Source organism: Beta vulgaris, chromosome 8, assembly GCF_026745355.1.
Source record: "Beta vulgaris subsp. vulgaris cultivar EL10 chromosome 8, EL10.2, whole genome shotgun sequence".
NCBI classification, from domain to species: domain Eukaryota; kingdom Viridiplantae; phylum Streptophyta; class Magnoliopsida; order Caryophyllales; family Amaranthaceae; genus Beta; species Beta vulgaris.
In genome coordinates this window covers 42,826,277-42,845,426 of record NC_079209.1, presented here as the reverse complement: position 1 = coordinate 42,845,426, position 19,150 = coordinate 42,826,277, and the positions used below count along the sequence as shown (strand labels likewise).

Below are 19,150 nucleotides of genomic sequence, written 5' to 3'. Positions count from 1 at the left end.
TAGTGAAGTTGGTGCTACAATTATTACCAATTCACAATCAACAGAAATATCCAAAAACAAACCAGCCATAAAGTATCACAAAAACAGTTGGAAAACAAGTTTGAAAACTACAGAGTCGTCCAAAAACTATAGCAAGGTACAACATGGATCAACATGGTGTAGTGTGTAGAAGAATGGATAGGGCAGACATGATTTGGCGATGTTGCTAGACCACTAGCCTGTCACGTGCCCGGTCCCAAGCCAACAGTTGTTGAATCTGTTTCTTCACCTGTCCCACCTCTTCCTGCATCTTCAAGCATCCAACACAAGCCTCTTTAGGCTGAAAACCCTGAAAATCCCTTTTCAACAATTCACCGCCCAATACACAGAGCTCCATACAGCTAAGCATGTCGTCACTCAATGTCTCGGCAAGAACACCTTTAGAGGTGGGTAGGAGAACATCAAATGCCCGGAAGACTCTAGTAAGCCACAAACCATACGAGTAATAGTGCGAAGAGGCGGAAACATGTTGCATGTGCAGCAACATAAGGTGGGGAAGAATAATTGGGGTTCCATGGGACAGCAACCACAGTAACACCTGATCCATAATGAGACACTCCCCACGATTTTCAATTCTAGGAAGTATAGTGTTGGTAATTAAACTCCTAAGAAGCTTGTTCTTGGCCAAAAGAAAGGAGGCTGGAAAAATTTGGGCTTGAGGCAATGGGTGGTCCGAAACAGTACGGCTAATGGTGGTGTTATCGACGCCATAAACAAACGGCCAAGTTTGGGATTTATAATCTGAAAATCCTACATACGGAACTCTGAGAATCTTGGCTAAATTATCAACACCCATATGAATATCTATTCCATTTACTGTAGTCGAGAGTTCCAAAACATCGTAACTTACCAAAGATTGATAAAACTCCTTGACCTCTAATTCATAAATAACATCAGTAAAAGAAAGTAATTTTGACCAACCTTGGGCTTGAACCGAATCAAACAAAAACTTAATCTCGGGCTTAGATATCTAAGATTTTGGGAAAACCTGTCCGGATAGAACTTTAATTCCGGCGAAAGAGGCAGCCGAGCGTTGGAGTTTGGACAGTGATGGAGCAGAGGAAGACAGATCCGTAGTAGCGGAAGGTTTTCTTTTTCGGGTTGAGGGTGGTCCGTCAGGCATGGCAGATGATGACGGTGGTGGCGTTTGTTCAGTAGTTTTGCAGGTGGAGGGTCTTCGGACATCTTGTTGGAACACAAGGTGACACTCATGAAGGGGGATTGAATTGAGTGACGAAATCTAATCGATTTTCCCAAAATCTCTGTTAGGGCACTGTGCCAAATACTCGTAAATCTCTGATTTGAGTTTTTGTGAAAAATAAAACTTAAAAGTATATGAATTTAATGCGCAAACACAAGATATGACATTGTTCAATCTCACCTCTGAGATCTACGTCCACACGAAACAAAACTCTTTATTTCTTTGAATCCTGAAATATCAACCTCTTGATACAATAAGACTCCCCCACCACTAACCCTAGTAGTGCTTCTCAACCCCTAACTCTAAGAGTCGCTCTATAATTATGAAATTACAGAAAGAGAAGATCCTCAAACGTGTGCTTATTATTCAAGCAATTTAGAGGACAATTATAATTGTATAGTAGTTACTCAAACTGATTCGAACAGTGCTATACTCTGTGCCTTAGGAAATTGTTTTCAGCTCTTAATATTTCCGATTTTCCTCTCTGAAAACGTGAGTTATAAAAGTGAATTCTAAAACCGTTTCATAGTACATGGCTTGGACGAAAATACTTCAAAACATATTTATCTTTTACTCCTTAATTTAAGGGATAAACCTTTTCTTTTTAGAAAATAAACTTTATCTTTTTTCAGCTTTATCTTCAATTCTAAAAAGATAAGTTTTCCTTAAATCAATGTTTATCTATATTTTGAATAACCAATAGATTTTCTTTTTATTCTCATACTCTTTTTATTATCTTAAATTCTTTTTCCAAAAGCAACTTTCGAAAATCTTATTCTTTATAAAAACTGTTTTACATGTTTTTATCAAAAACACATTTTTATGAAAAATTCTTTTTATATAAAATGTTTTTATTAAAACCTTGTCATTCTCAATAACCTTGTTTTTCGAATGTTAATTTCCTTTTATATAGACATATAATATTAACATAATTTATTATTTCCTTAACTCTAAGAAAATAATAATTATACTAATTTTATATTTTTATATTTAGCACATAGTATAACACCTAGTTCAAGTACATTACACTTTGCATAAAGTAACTACACTTAGGAATATAAACTTGAACTTCAATCTTGATTCTTCATTTCTTCAAAGTTTTCATTTATTTTTTCATTTCTCAACCATCTGTCACAAACTTTCATACTATAACATATTATATTATTTTTCTCATCATCAAAACTTAACATGCATATACACAACACTTGTCCTTTGTTGAAAGTTAGGTTGTATCATTCTCTTTTTTTTTATTAAAAAAATCTTTAATTTGCCAAAAAAACAATAAAAATTAACTTGAGTACTATTTATGCTTGATTCAATGTAGACTGTAGATGGGATGAATAGGTTTATACTATTAGATGAGCTTGATACTAATATTGAAGAATTTTTCCTTGTATCAAATGGACAATTATTAAGAATATATCATGAAACTCATAAAATTTTCAATCTTATCCTCCAACCTTTTAATAATTCTTATTCATCTACGTATGTGGTCTGAAGTTTATTTATATATAGTGATTTCTACTTTACAATTTATAATTCTACCTTCATTAATTAACCAATAAAAAGCTCTTTAAGTTCAATTACAACTTAATTCCAAAATCTAAGTAATGAAGCTACTCTATATGACGATGCTTACCTTAGTTCAAGATCTCATTTCTTTCTCAATCGTTGATGCATACTTGCATCACATATTATATGATCTCAAACGTTGATGCATAGTTGCATCACATATGATCTCATGCTTTCCTCAGCACGCACGAATTTAAATTCCAACGATTGTGCTACAAGACAACCACTACACCCCATTCAAAAGTACTCCATAAAAAGGGCAAAAAAGGCGCCACAACAAAGAAAGAAAGAAAAACTCCAATATGCAAGACGTTTAATCTATAGTGTATATATCATATATGGCGCCATATATACGAACGCAAAACACTCCAAGCCTTGTATGAGCAATTATGAGATTTCGTAGGTCTTAGATAAGAAATGTTTCTAACAGCATATGGATTATATTGGTGTGCAACATGGAGTCAAAATGTCCGATGTGTACAATAAAATGGGGCCCAAACTAGTTGCCGTTGGTATATTTGATATGTAGATTATACAGATGCCACATGTCTTTTAGCAAGGGGCATCATTTCACTTGATTTACACTCTTTCATTAAAAAAAAATATAAAAAAAAATTGTCACCCCTAGTTTAGCTGAAATTGAAGCACCTTACAAAAGATAATGATGGAGATCAATGAAGTCATATAAGGGAAGTACGAAAATTTGATCTTTGATTACCTAAAAAATTCAACATTGAAATTTCTTGAAGCTTTTCCATATGCCATATGATCATTAGAGAAACAACTACATTGGTGGTTGTCACATTCTTGCTTATACATTTTAGTCCACTGTGATCATGAGCATAGTTTACTCGTCTAATAATCTAGCATTACAAGATTCTTTACACTTAATTTGGCAGGCTAATTTCATCAAGATCATCCATAGATAAGAAAACTTCATCCAAACATGAAAGCTCAGTATCATTATCTCCATCGTCATCGTCATTACTTTGCTCATACACCTTACATATGACGCATTTGTTATAATCCTGCAATAATCTTACTTCATTAGAATGAAATACATTTTCTTGTTTCAAATTAATTTTCGGCCATAGAGAGGCTACACGTGAAAGCTTTACTTTAAACTAACATATGATGATACCTAGAATATATTAACTCAATGTATTATATTGAAGTTTATCTCAAAAACTAATATTCCTTGCTTTGAGAATTATTAACCACATCTTCTACGATATAGTACATAGCTCTATTCTTAGACTTTCTTAAATTTCACTATTTAAATCTAATCATCAAGACTGGACACACAAAACTAACTTTTATATAAGGAATCCCTAATGGTATGAGGTTGAAATATCACTAGTAGAATAAATGTTAGTTGCGGCGGTTTTACCAATACGTAGCAATGAACATTGTCAAAAGAAAAGAAAAATCCGAAAATCAACCTATTGATATTGTTCTGGATAGAAACCGCAGCAATATAGATGATGTCAACGGAAATTTTATCAAAATTTGTGATTCATTTGACCAGATCTCTTGCTGCGGTTAGTCGCAGCAATGAGCCACTTAATAACCGTCGTAATAAGCAATTATTCTACTAGTGCATGCTATTGTTAATTTTAGATCGTGAAATATGCTAGTAGATATATAGAATTATTTTGCCTACAGGTATCCTTATGTTTGACAATTAGAGATGGCCAACAGTGCGAGCCAATCCAGCCCATCCAGCCCAACCCACCTCGTGGGCCGTGTGGGCTGAGCCCGCTAAAAGCCCAGTCTAGCCCAGTTCGAACCGTGAAATTGGTGGGTGGGTCATGGGCCATATTTTTTGAGCCCAGCCCACTAAAGCCTGCTACTAAAACCGCCCAGCCCGGAACACGAAACCGGTCCAACCCGGCCCATGAACCGGACCAGCCCAGTCCAAGTAAATATTGAACCAAATTGTATATATTTTAATCTGATTGTATATATTTTAATCAAATTGCATATATTATAATTCAATCAAATTTTAAAATAATGAAATTATTCATTAATATTAATAATTGCATATATTTTAATTCATTTTAAAGATTTTATGTAACAATAATGAATAATTTCAATGATTAAATAATTTTGAAAAATAATTCTCATGTTGACCCGCCAGCCCGGTCCAGCCCACTAGACCCACGAACCGCTTTTCGAACCATGAAAACCGGTAACAGACCAGTGTGGGTCGAGATTTTTCAGCCCGCGGACCAGCCCGCCCAACCCATGAATTTCACCGTCTGGTCCTGGGCCGTGAATACTCAGCCCAACCCACTACGGCCCATGGTCCGGCCCGCCCAGCCTGCACCAGTTGCCATAACTATTGGCAATTAATATTCCATATAGTTTTTGGTTTTCAACTTTTAAAAAAATATATGGCGGAGGTTGTATAATGAACTCAAAAGTATTCAAACCAAAGAAGATAACCAAGGGGTAAAATGTGTGTATATGTTAGATACATGTTAGCAACTTACTACCTTAGGTTGTCCTCTCTTTCTGGAAGTTGATTTACTGGTGGACCCTAATGAATCAGGCAGCCTATACTCATGCATTATCCAACTTGTCCAAGCTCCAGCAGGCGGCTCACCAATATGGAACACATAATATTTCTTCATACCGACTATCTTCTTGCTACTACTACTTGACATTATGGGCTCATCCATTCCCATGGCCTTCCAATATCCACTTTCTGTCACCCGATTTTGAATCTTTCGACTATAATAATAACATTTGTTTCCTTCAGAAAACGCTTTTCCTGCACGGGCCCAATAAAAAGAACAAACAAAAATACATTTTACTCACATTATTTATATATAGTATGGTTTAATTCAATGAACAAACAAATAAAATTTGAAATGCATGCATGGCATACGAAGTAATATATGACCCAAAAAGATTTTGAGTTACATCATCCTTAGCCTTTGTAGACCCAAAAAACATATGATCCCACACCTTATTGTTTATAGAAAAATGGGGCCTTCAACTTTTTAAGTTGCTTCCAATTAATAAAAATAAAGTGGTTGTCTTTGTTGGTGCAAAAAATGATCAATCTGGTACAGAATAATATGATTACTCTCTCGTTGGTTTCATTTAAAAGAAAAGCATAGAAATAGGCCAACAGTACGGTTGTACAGATTGCCTGCTGCGTAGATCACTTAATAAATTCTTAATATATATAATCTGTAATAATTTCAGCTATTTTTTGTTTTATTGTACATATACATGAAGGTTAGTCACATAGATAAGATTCAACAATATGCATGTTTTGCGATATAACTAGTTATTAGGCCCGGGTTACGCCCCGGGTAAGAAAACATTTTATTTATTAATATAATATTTTATGATAATAATACTAAATATAACTTAACCTAGTGGTTATAACTTCAATATATGTACTTGAGGTCTCGGGATCAAACCCTATACTATTCAATCTCTTAATTTTTTTTATTATACATGGATTACATGAACTAAAACTTCCTAGGGAGTGCGCCACGGCCCACGTAGAACAGTTTCTTATTTTCACATGCCTTTTAATATATTTGTATAGATACTCAAGGATTTTATCGGTTGAGTTATTTGGCAACTACGTAGGTAAGTGTCGTTTTGATTAGTGATAGTTCTCGTAAATTATTCGAAAGCTAGATCTCCATAGGTCATGACAGTTAAGAAACAAAGAATAATTGGAACGCAATAAACTACATAAATTTTGAAGAAGATCAATACAATAACATAGTAGTTGGCATGTTAGCTACTAGAGTTTCTATGCTAAGAAAAAAACAGAATAAATAATATGTAGTGACTAGTATAGTGCGTGCTCGTAGTGGCCAGTTTCACTTTTGCACTAAACTAACTTTCTATAACCACACTTCACACTTTCATTGAATAAAAGTCGCGCTCAAAAGGAAAAACGAAAGAGAGTAAGATATTTGGTTAGGTAGTGCATATCGTTGTATACTACGTATTCTTGTACTAACATAACATTGAATGCTCTATTAAAATTAGCGAGTTATCTACGACTCAATATACAGGGTTAAAAAATTACACTATATTATTATGTAAAATGATAAATACAATCCTAAGGGCTGCACTTAAGAACCTAAAAGAGGATATTTTAAGTAATATTCAAACATTAATTACATCGATTGACGCGTGATTGTGACATATATTCACAACTTAATACCATTTTAGGAAATGTATTTAATGCTTATATACAACCATAAGCGTTGTATATATCATTACCCTATTATTATTAACTAGTATTTGGACTCAGACGTTGCCCCGGGTTGATATTGTATTTCCAATCTTGATATGCATTTTTTTTCATTCTCATTAAATCATATTAAGGAAACCTATTTAAAAGATAGAAATATAATAATGTGGATAATAGCAAGAGGTTAAGGATTCAAATCTTGTTGCAAGCGAAGTTTAATTTTGTTAATTAACATGACATATGTACTGTCGCCTTCCAATATATTTGTATAGATTTTCTTTTACAGGAAATCACACCATAAATATCATTAATTTAAGTCTCCTCTGAGGAGAGTAGTTTCAAACACTCGATAAAAAAATATGTTTTCTAGATAAAAATCAATTATTAATATATAATTGATTGCACCAAATACATAACGCAATAATTCTCCTACATATTTTGAAAAGAAATGGAAACATATTGCTATATTCCCATAAAACTTGTAACAAAAGGAAATATTGTTATATTACCTTCTAATTCCCAAGGATTGTAAGGGTAAACATCAAGATCAGGAATAACATCAGGATGGAAGGGTAAGAGGCCATCTTTACGACGAAGGAAATGAACGACGAGTTCTTCATCGGAGGGACAAAATCGAAATCCAGGGGGTAAATTATCACCTGCCATACTAACAAATAAAGACTAAGGAATAGAAGAAGAGTAATTAATTAAGAAGAAGATATATTATGGAGAAGAGTTAAGGTAAGAATCAAGGTATTTATATAGTTGGGTGTTTTGACTCCACTTGGGACGGGTTGATGTGGATGATATTTAAAGACATAGAAAAGAGGGAGAAATAAAAGGGAGGAGTGACGTGAAACAGAAGCAGCAATAAGGTTATAAGGTGGTGTGTGATCACGAGAGGATGAAGTGGGGGGAAGAAAGAAACATAACGTTAATTTGATTAGGCAGTTACGTTGCCTTTTTGTGCAAGAGATTTAATTTTGAGTGCTGCCAAGGCGGCGGGTAACCAAACGTTGGAGAATACTTTCAAATAACGGTACGTGTTTTTTAAATTTGGAGGCAGAACAAAATTGCTAAATTAAGCTTTCTCAAACAAACTAGACTTTCCTAGCTGCTATATATGTTTACCTGTAAAGGTGGGATGTTGGAACTTAATTCTAAGATTGAGATCTTGTACAAGTACAACTACGTATTTGTTAAGTCAACAATTATTTAGTTAAGAGTAATTAACAATTATTTAGTTAAGAGTAATTAACATTTAACATGGTTTATATGTTTGTTTTTGTCCTTATTAAGGATTGGTCTGATTTGATGGATGTACATAGGGATGGCAGTGGGGCGGGTTTAGTAGGAGACCGCCCCATTTCCGGCTAAGTGGGGCGGGGATGGGTCTAGGTTTGGCGAGGATGGGGAGGGGATAGGGATTAAAATCCTACCCACAATGGAAGGTGGAGCGGGTATGGAATTTATGCTATCCCCACCCCGTCCCCGCCCTCCCCGCCTCATCCCCAACCGCCCCGCCCCACCCCCGCCCCACCCCCGCCGCCCACATATATACGATTAAAATTCTATTTATATATATATTATTATTAATAAATTTATCTTGCAAAATATAAATATGTGGGTATAGCATAGGTACGAACCAGGTGCGGATACTCATGCAAGTGGTGGGTGGGGATGGAGTGGGTACGACGCAGGTATGAAGTGGGTGCGGGTACACATGCGGGTGGTAGGGCGGGGATGGGTTAAATACATACCTGGTGGCGCGGGGATGGGTCTAGAATTTTCCCCCGCTATAAGTAGTAGGGCAAGGATGAGAATTGGAATTTTATGCGGGTGCGGTTGTGGAGGTACCATCCTCCGCACTCGCCCCGTTCAACTGTCATCCCTAGATGTACAAGAAAAAGGAAAAAGATTGGTTAGCTTTGTTTATGTTTTAGAGCTAATTAAGTTATGACTAAATAAGATTGATAAAGTTAGATAGATGATGTCAAATATATGGAATAGCACCTTAGTATCCAAAACATAACCTAAAACAACAATTACAACTCAAACTCGTCTTCAGAGGATTGGGTTTGTGATACTAGAATTTTTTGCAAGCTATACATGGGGTTATATATATTAATGTTTTTTTTCTCTATTAATTATTCATCAGTGTCACAAAAAAATTGATTCGAATAGACATTTATTATTATTAATTTTTTTTCATATGTTTTTCTTAAATTAATGTTTCATTGTTTTTTTTAGTTATTCGGTCAACATGATTCAAATATAGTACTACCTCCGTCCTTTATTAGTTTACCCACTTTGACTCATAACACTATTCATCTTTATTACTTTGACCGTCATTTGTACTTTATATGTAAGGAAAATATAATCATGTGTGATATTGTTGGATTCGTCTCAATATGTAGTTTTGGAATATTAAATTTTTATAATTTTCACAAATACATAATTAGAGATATTATTACTCAAAATTTTGCATCGATAAATGTGAAAAGTTAAAGGGGTAAACTAATACAGGACGGAGGGAGTATTAAAGAAGGAATTATAAAACAGAAGGAATTTTTTTTTTTTTTGGTAAGTAAGTAAGTATTATTAATCTTGAAACAAACATCTTACAACCCTTTGTTACAACAACTTAAGCACTCAAAGCCTTATAATTGTTCCCACCAGCTCAGGTCACTCCCCCTAATCTGCCTAGGAACCCCCTATGCTCATTCCTTTTTTTCACAGCATATTGTATATCTATTACCACTTTACTTACATTATGTACTTGATGATTCCATAACGCATTGTTTCTTTCTCTCCAAATATGATAGACTGTAGCTAATATATGTTAGCTATCAATATATGCCTTCTGAATTTTCCACCTCGAGCTCTTCTTCTAATCCATGCCAGTATGTGAGGTAATGTATTAGCAGTAGTGCCAATACCCAACCAACTTTTCACCTTCTTAAGTACATGTCTGCTGAATTCACATTTGAAGAATAAGTGAGAGTTGTCTTCCTTCATATTATTGCATATACAACATAGCTCAGATTGGCTTATGCCTAGATTGTGTAGCCTATCTCTGGTTTGCAGCCTCTCCTTCATGGCTAGCCACCCAATGAGCATATGCTTAGGAATGTTATGACCAATTCCAACATCCTTACACCAATCAATCTTCAAACCTGGAGTGTGCAGCAATTGGTACATATTACAGTTGTTGTATTGAGTGTTTTGCAGCCAGCCACTGCCACATATGGTTGTTATCTGCCTTCTAACTCTACATATGGTTTTAACTTCCCAACTAGCTGTTGTTGGAGCCTCATAATCCTCCCAATTCTGATCTAGAATATACATACTATGAATCCACTTAACCTAGAGGTTATAAGATTTCATAGCCACATGTCATGCTTGCTTTCCAATCATCACCATATTCCACCGAGCCAAAGATCTGAATCCTAACCCTCCAGCACTCTTTGGATTGCAAACACTATCCCAACTTACATACCCAGGCCTTGTTGAATTGCATGTCCCAGTCCATAGGAATGACCTACATATGGCATTCACCTGTTGCAACACTTTCTTAGGTAAAAGGAAAACTTGAGACCAGTAAACACACATAAGCACAGCATTGACAAGCTGTCTCCTACCAGCAAAGGATATGTTCTTGGAACTCCATATCCTAATTCTGCTCACCATTTTGTCAATTAACTGCTCACAATCAGCTGCTTTCAACTTTTTTCTACTTATAGGCACTCCTAAATATTTAGTAGGAAGCTTCCGCAGTTTGTAGCCAGAACAATCAACTATTCTTTGCAACTCAGCATCCTCAATACCACAACCATAAACAACAGATTTGTTAGGATTTGCTATTAACCTAGTAGTGTCAGCAAACAGCTTCATGCCTTTGAGCATCAGCAACACAGAAGGATACTCTCCTTTACAAAAAATTAGCATATCATCTGCAAAACATAAGTGATTCATAGCAAGACTACTACACTTGGGGTGGAATTTAAAGTGTTCTTGCTTCCCCACATACTTCATCACCCTTGTAAAGTATTCCATGCATAGGACAAAAAGTAAAGGTGACATAGGATCACCTTGCCTTAGTCCTCTTTGTGATTTAGAGAATCCTGTAGGCACACCATTCAGCATCAATGTAAAAGTAGGAGTTGTGACACATCTCATAATCAACTGAATTAACTTCCTTGAGAACAATAAAGCCTTCATCATTTCTTCTAAAAACTCCCAAGATAATATATCATAAGCCTTCTGTATGTCAAACTTCATCAAGCATTCTTTTTGCTTCTGTTTAGGCTTTAACATTTTAACAATATGTTGACAAAGGAGAATATTGTGCAGTATATTCCTTCCAGCCACAAAAGCTCCTTGAGTGTTTGCCACCAGAGAAGGTACACTAGTCTCAATTGTTGACATAATAATTTGGTGATGCATTTGTAGATCACAGAGCAACAAGCTATTGGCCTATAGTCACTTACACTTGATGGATTCTTCACTTTAGGTATTAATGTAATGGCTGCCACATTAACACTCATCAATAACTGTCCAGTTCTAAAAAAGTCAAGCACAACATCACTAACTTCCTCTCTTACAATCTCCCATGTGTTTTTAAAAAAACAACTATTGTACCCATCCAAACCAGGGGCCTTATCATTTGGTATTGACATTAACACCCTCTTTACATCAACCCTTGAAAATTCACATGTAAACATCCTCTGTTGATCTTCATTCAATCTAGGGCGCTCCTAAATTATGACCTGTTTCACCTTGCATCTATCCTGCATTTGAGTCCCTAGCAAGCTATGATATAACTGAATAAAAGCTTCATCCACCTTCTCCCTTGTGTTCACCCACTGGCCTGAACTATCTTGTATTGCATGAATTCTATTTCTACATCTTGTAGCTCTAATTGATTGGTGAAAGAGCCTTGTATTATCATCTCCCTTGTCAATCCATTGAGCTTTGGATTTCTGCCTTAAAAAACTCAAATACACATCGTGCATTCTCCTATATTCCTCAGCAGCTACTTTCTACTCTTTACACACCTCTACATTTGTAGCATTACTATGCATAAGATCCTGCAAATGCATAAACTTATGATAAGCTTGAGCAGCTCTTGCATTCACATCATAAAATCCTTCCTTATTCAACTTCTTAAGATCCTCCTTCATACTTTTCAACTTCTGCGTAACAGAATACATTAAGCATCCATGCACCTGCCTCCCCCACTGATCTCTAACAATCTCCATGAACCCAAGATCTGTAATCCACATGTTAAAGAACCTGAAAGGCTTTTTTCCACTCCTATTGTCATTGTACACACATATTATGCTAGGACAACGATCATATTCACCCTCTAGAAGAAAAAAATACCACTGCATTCTCATAGCATTGAGTCGATGCATCATTTCCAAGAACTCTATCAAGTTTAGAGAAAAGTCTACCCTCTCCCTCCTGTTTGTTAGTCCATGTGAAAAACCTACCATTATACTTTACATCTGCCATTTTACAGTTCATTACACAATATCTAAATGGTTGTATCTCACTTGTTCTTACTGGAGCTCCAACTCTCTTATCTAAGTTCAAAACTGAGTTAAAATCACCCAACATTATCCATGGTTCAGTTGTCTTAACTGCCTCCAAATCTCTCTATAACACATCTCTAACAACCCTTTCATTGTAACCATAGACAAATAAACAAAAGAATCCTTGGCAAGGTCCACTTGGTTCAATTCTACAATGAACTAATTGAGCTGACACAAATAACACATCTACAGAGAATGCCTCAGGTCTCCAGCCCACCACAATTCTTCCTTTATCAATACAACTACTATTTATTTGTAAAGCACCACCCTGAACACACATTTTGATAAAGATTCCCCATTCTAGGAATCATTACCTTGGTTTCCAGAAGACTGAACAGTTTAATGTTATGTGCAGCTATGAAATTCCTGACCTCCAATTGTTTGAACATCTTGTTCAATCCCCTGATATTCCAGCATAGGATGTTATCCATGTGGATCAGGGCCCTTCAACCCCTGCATCTCATTGCCAGCCAGTTGACCAGTCTTACTTCCTTGGGCCACGTCATAAAACATTCTTCAGTAGTGGCAGATTGAAGAATCTCATACCTATTTTGCACAGGAGTAGTACTCTTCCTTCTATCTTTACCCTGACTCCCACATATTCTCACCTCAGGGACTGTCTTCTCTTCTGGTGCATGAGTTACCCCTGGATTACCCCCTGGTATCTTCTTAACAACCCATATCTTCTTATGCTGCACCTTCTTAACACACTCTTCCCTCTTATGCCCATACCCCTAACAGGACATACATCTAATTGGCTTCCATCCATATGCCACCTGTTGATCCCTAATTTCTCCATGCTCATTCTTGAACTGAATAACATTAGGAAATGCCCGATCAATGGCAACGTCAACAAGAACCTTGGCAAACTGCAACCTATCTCTATTCAGTGTTGCCTGATCCACCTTAATGTATTTCCCGACCTTACTCACAATCTTGCTCATGCTCCTTTCACCCCAATACTTCAATTCAAGGTTGTGTAGTTCAATCCATATAGGAATTTTATGAATCTCCTTATTCAATAGATTCATATCTGCCTTCCATGGCTGAATGATTATAGGTTTACCATCAAAGAAATAAAATCCCCCATTCAAGATCTTGTCCCTATTCTCCATAGTATCAAATTTTACCATAAACGACCCTCTGCCCATCGAAGCAACCTTCACTAAACCCAGTCTTCCCCAAATTCTTTCAAAGAAACCTTATATCACCACTATTGGTGGATTGGCCCCTAAAACATAGCACACACACGAATACTCCCAGAATTAAATTTTCCCTTGTATACCGTCTAGCCCAATTTCAGGCAATTCATCTTTAGAATCATTTATTTCTCTAGAATTGTTCTTATTCAATTCATCTTGAGCATCATGACATTGTGCCAGATTAACTGTATTCATTTCAGTTCTATTATTAACATCATTTTCAATATCCATATTCACACCCTTTGTTAATTCCCCTTTTGATCTGCTATTGATTACATTCAACCATTGAGAAAAAACTCTTTTATCTTCAGATTGACATTTCAAAGCAATTAAGGAAGATTTAGGAGAAAGAATCTCACCTTCTTCATCGCTTGATCCAGAACTCGGAATTTCCAGCCTCCGTACTCCTATGATCTCATCCATGGATTTCGATTTCTTCGCATCAGTGGTTGATGGTTTCTTCACACTACTCTTATTCTTGGCATTTTTGGAGTTCTTAGACCCTTGAGGCTGCCCATGGCGCCCAGTAATGTACTGGAAAAAACCCGCGAAGAGAGAACTTCAAAAAACCGTTTCTAGAGAGAGAAATTAGAAAGATGTTTTTTTTAGAAGAAGGGAACTTTAGGTTTTTAGCAAAAGGAAACTTGTCCTCTAATAAAGTGGAAGAATTTATATATTAGGTTCAATTGTTGAATATTAGTAAAGTTGGAGAGTTTGATTTATTATATAATAGAGATTACTGAATAATAACCACCATTTAGGTTTTAAACTATTACCAATAATGCAATTATTAATATGAACTTCAAGTTTTAATATTTTCTTTTGATTTTGTCAATCAAGTTAACTAAGGGGGAAATCATTCTCCTTAATTTAATAATTAATTGAAGTTTCAAATTCAATTTCATTGTTGACTTGTTTAATATATATCGCAAAGTAGGAAAAAGAAAAGATTATTTAATATATATGGCAATTTCAATCAAGTATGGGTAATATCAGACTTTTTGTAAGGGGAAAACTATCTTCCTCCCCCATTACTTATATAATAGAGATAAACTAATAGAACAAGATTTTGCAATGTAAATGGGGTGAGTAAATTAGATAGTTAGGTATTTGGCTTCGGGGCCAAGATTGGTTAAGATTTGTCGGTTCGATATATACAGAGTTTATTATGCTGGTTCGAGTTTCGGGTTAAAAAAAAAAAAGAAAATCGATTGAAGTAGATTTTGTCTCCACTGTATCCCAAATTTTTGGAAGCCAGTTGAGTATTCGATTATCATCAACTCTATATATAGGTTTAAGTTCATATGAGAACCACCTTTATGGTGAGAACCGTCAGAATCATTCATTTTTCATCATTTTACGAATATTTTGCTCATTTCACAACGTTTTTGCTCATTTTATGTTTTGCTTATTTTATGTTTTTTGCTTATTTTACATTTTTATGCTATTTAACAATGTTTTTACTTATTTTACATTTGCTCATTTTACGTTATTGCTCATTTAATGTTTTCTATTAATTTTATACTTTTGCTCATTTTTATTTTTGTGGTTCATTTTAGTAAGTTTTTGCTCATTTTTAGTGGTTATCACGGTTCACACCATAAGAGGGTTCTCATTAAAATTCAATGACATATATATATATATATATATATATATATATATATATATGAAAATGTTGTATTTAAGAAACAAGTGCTACTAATAATAACAATTAACAATAATCAAGAAAATGAAACAACAATCAAGCAAATAAAAGGGAGGTAAAGTAAGGAAAGAATGCACCAATATTAACATGGTCGAAAAACCCGAGCTACAGAAGAAAATCCCACAAACATTCACTAAAGAATCAATGAAGAACAAAGATGAATACAACTCTCTCACGAACTTTGTCTCTCTCTGATCTCTCTCTTCTAAAACCTTCGAAAAGATGAGATATGAAGTTTGAACAATGAGATTATGTGCTACTACCTCTAAAATCATAAAGTAGCACAACAAGAAAAATCGTCTATAGAGGCAAGGTAAATTTGCCTCTAAAGACAAAGATGTAACCTCTAATTACTTTTTGAAGCAAATTAGTGGGTGCTTCTAATAGTTCCGTCGCTAATTAATGGTTGACTCTAAAAGTCCCATATTAAGGCGATATAACTTGTTGCCTCTAAAAGACTCTATATTTAGAGGGAACAATATATTCTTGCCTTAAAATATAATTACAGGCAACCATATATATATTCTTATCGCAAAATATAATTAGAAGCAATATAAAACATTGTTTTAGAGTTGGTAGTTTTAGACTCGCCTCCTAGGCGGCACTAAAGACAATGTGAATGCGACTCGCAAAGGTGTTTTTGTAGTAGTGGATGAGCTTTCAGGGGCAGCACCAATCTAAATAATTCTTAAAAGTTACTTTTAGGGGCAACCTAGATTTTACTATTGTTAAAATGATGTTTCAGAGGTAACCTGAATTTCACTTATGTGAGAAAAAAGTTTTAGCGACAACCATTATTTCATTAATGCTAAAGCTACTTTTAAGGACTGTATAAATTTTCCTAATGCTAAAAAAACAGTTCTAGAGGCAACCATTATTTCATTAATGCTAAAACTACTTTTAGGCGTAGCATAAATTTTTCTGATGCAAAAAAAAAAAAGTTTTAGAGGCAACCATTATTTTATTAATGCTGAAAACTACTTTTAGAGGCAACATAAATTTTTCCGATTCTAAAAAAATAGTTTTAGAGGCAACCATTATTTCATTAATGCTAAAAAGTTATTTTTGGAGCAACCTAAAATTTACTGATGCTAAAACATTCCCAAAATAGTACGAAGTCTACAATTTTCTATATACAACATTCCCAAAATGTATACTAGTGACGTTGTAATGGTAAAAAAATATAACAACTTGGATTATTCACCTCAAATTTTCCTTTCTTAATTGTTTATAGATACCAAACTAAAGTCTGACTGTGATTCTACATATTACTTTTGAATTTTTTGCCTTCCAATTTTTAGTTTGCAAATAGTTAATACCTGGCTACTTGGATTTATGTTTCTTCCAAGAAATAAAATGGGGATTTAGTTGTCCTTTTGTATATCTATTTGAATTCTAAAATAAGTGTTATATAATAGCTAATGCATGGAAAATTTTAAGTTTATTTATCTCACGTTTTTTTTTTGAAATACTTCGAAACCATGTGGATCAAATTTCGGATCTGCCACTTCTAAAAACTACATATATTTATTCACAATCACCCTTATATTTTAAAAAGAAAATTAATAATAGTTTTACATAAATCCACCCGATGTGTCACATATTCTCTAATTTGATATCATCTTTTGTCACCACACCACCCCCTAACACTACCACAAAACACCACACCACCAGGAAACCTCCACCCTCAAACTACCACACAAACAACAAAGAAATGCAGTCATGGACAATTACATATATTGGCTCATCATGCACGGAATCGCCCGATAATACAGGTTCAGGTGGTGTGACATTCCGCAAATTTGGAACCAAACAGTATGGAAGGTTCCGCCATTGATGGAACCTTCCATATAATAGTTTTACTAGCTTTATGATCTTGACTTTTCTATTTATTTTGCACTAAAGACTACTGTTTCTGTCAAGAAATTAAGAGATTGTACTATGTTGAGAGACTTGATGTGGGTCCCAAGAAGGCATGCCAGAGCTCCATTATCAGTACGTTGGAATCCTGCAAAACAAGGTTAGCCTACCCCGAGGTGGTTCCGAGATCACCCTTCCGACGTTCAAGTCAGTAAATGATTTAGGTAGAGAGAGAAAAAAAATAATGTAGAGATATATGCTATGGGTTTTGTAGCTCAGAATTGATTACCTTTTGATAGATGAAACCTCCAATAAATGAGAGTATTTTAGTCAGCTCCAGTTGGTGGAGGATTGACTTCCCTAGATATATGGGTATTTTAGTGACTTTGTCATAGGTGGGCTGGTCCAAGAAATGGGCCCAAGCAATGACGATACTAACAACTCATTTTCTCAAACACATTAATAAACAACCAAGTTACCCAATATAAACAACAAATACATATTCAGGTCCGTCGTGAAGATTTCGGGGCCCGGAGTCCCTAAATTATAGAAAATAAAGAGGGAAGGTTAGAGCTCTAAAGACGAAAAGTTGAAAATCTAAAGATATGTCATTGACAAATTTATATGGGTGGCAAACAAGTGTGATTTCTTCAAATATCAATTAAGATTTTCAAAATAAAATATTCCCTTATAAGTTTAGAGCCCTGCGCGGTTGGGCTCCTTGCACACCCTCATCTACCCCCACATACAAGTTAAACTTAAGTTGTTTTAAAAATAAAACCTAACCGCTATCCCCCCTCTTCTCCTTCCTTTCTCCTCTTTTCACTAGAAAATCTTCTTAGACGGGTTGTCATAGATGTTTTCGTATATGGTAAGCCTTTCTTTCTCTCCTTTTTGCAGTTTCCAGTTTATTTTCTTTACTTTCTTTTTTTTTTCGCTGCTTTCAGTTTGTTTCATATGTGTGAAGGCTTTATTTAGTCCCCTTTATGGCTTTTGTAGCCGCTCCCTTCACGGTGGGTGTATTAGTTTGGTTCTTGGTTTGTTAGTGGGCTTTAGACCCTTGCTCCGATCGAAGGTTGATTTGCTAAGGATTTTGTGCGGGATCGCAACAGTTAGTACTTCGCAACGATGTAAAAGAGGATATTTAGAAAGATAATTTTGCTTAATGATCACACTTAGAATTAATTTTTTGTCAATTTGTTATGTTCTTTTTACTTTGTAACTTCTATTGTAGATGTCGTATGATTATCAATGAATAAATTTTCACTTAAAAAAACAATTTATACAGAACACTAATAAGATCACTTAAATAAAACAGCCGATATAACCAACATCTAATTGTCAAACATCCCAAACCAAAATTTTGTATGGTTATGGATATAAGTAAATCCGAGTCGTCATCCTACTTCATGCTTATATCATCAAGAGTGGCTGTCATGCACGTGGCCAACAAGCAAATGGGTTTGGTCACGGTCCATGTAAAAAACTAGAGAGAAAAAGGGTTAGGCTTATGCCTACCCTACAAAAGGCCAATGCTCCTAATAATTACCCAAAGAGTTCGCTTGCTCTATGTCACTGACTCTACCTTTATTCTTTAGGGATGGATTATTATTCTTTTCTTCAAGGAGTGTAGATCTCACCATGAAGTGTAATCAATTATTTTGCATTTTATATGAGATACAAGCATCCTCCTATTATCAAAAAATTAATGGAAAGAGAAAAAAAAGTCTTTCCACTTTGGCC

At 35.1% G+C, this 19,150-nt stretch overlaps 1 protein-coding gene across 4 annotated transcripts; it reads right to left on the bottom strand.

Annotated features, from left to right (window-relative positions):
* Window positions 1–8,000, bottom strand: LOC104901573 (NAC domain-containing protein 104). 4 transcript variants are annotated; one of them, XM_048635077.2, is made up of 3 exons: window positions 7,553–8,000; window positions 5,308–5,588; window positions 1–3,024 (listed from the first exon to the last, which is right to left on the bottom strand). In XM_048635077.2, exons 1-3 carry the CDS (start codon window positions 7,707–7,709, stop codon window positions 2,980–2,982), a joined length of 483 nt encoding a protein of 160 aa, XP_048491034.1. In that variant the 5' UTR covers window positions 7,710–8,000; the 3' UTR covers window positions 1–2,979. The 4 variants fall into 4 exon arrangements, with proteins under 4 accessions (XP_048491034.1, XP_048491035.1, XP_048491033.1 ...); XM_048635078.2 differs by having other exon boundaries at window positions 5,311–5,588; window positions 7,553–7,996; XM_048635076.2 differs by lacking the exon at window positions 1–3,024 and adding an exon at window positions 3,301–3,840 and having other exon boundaries at window positions 7,553–7,992.
* Window positions 8,001–19,150: the final 11,150 nt, after the last annotated feature.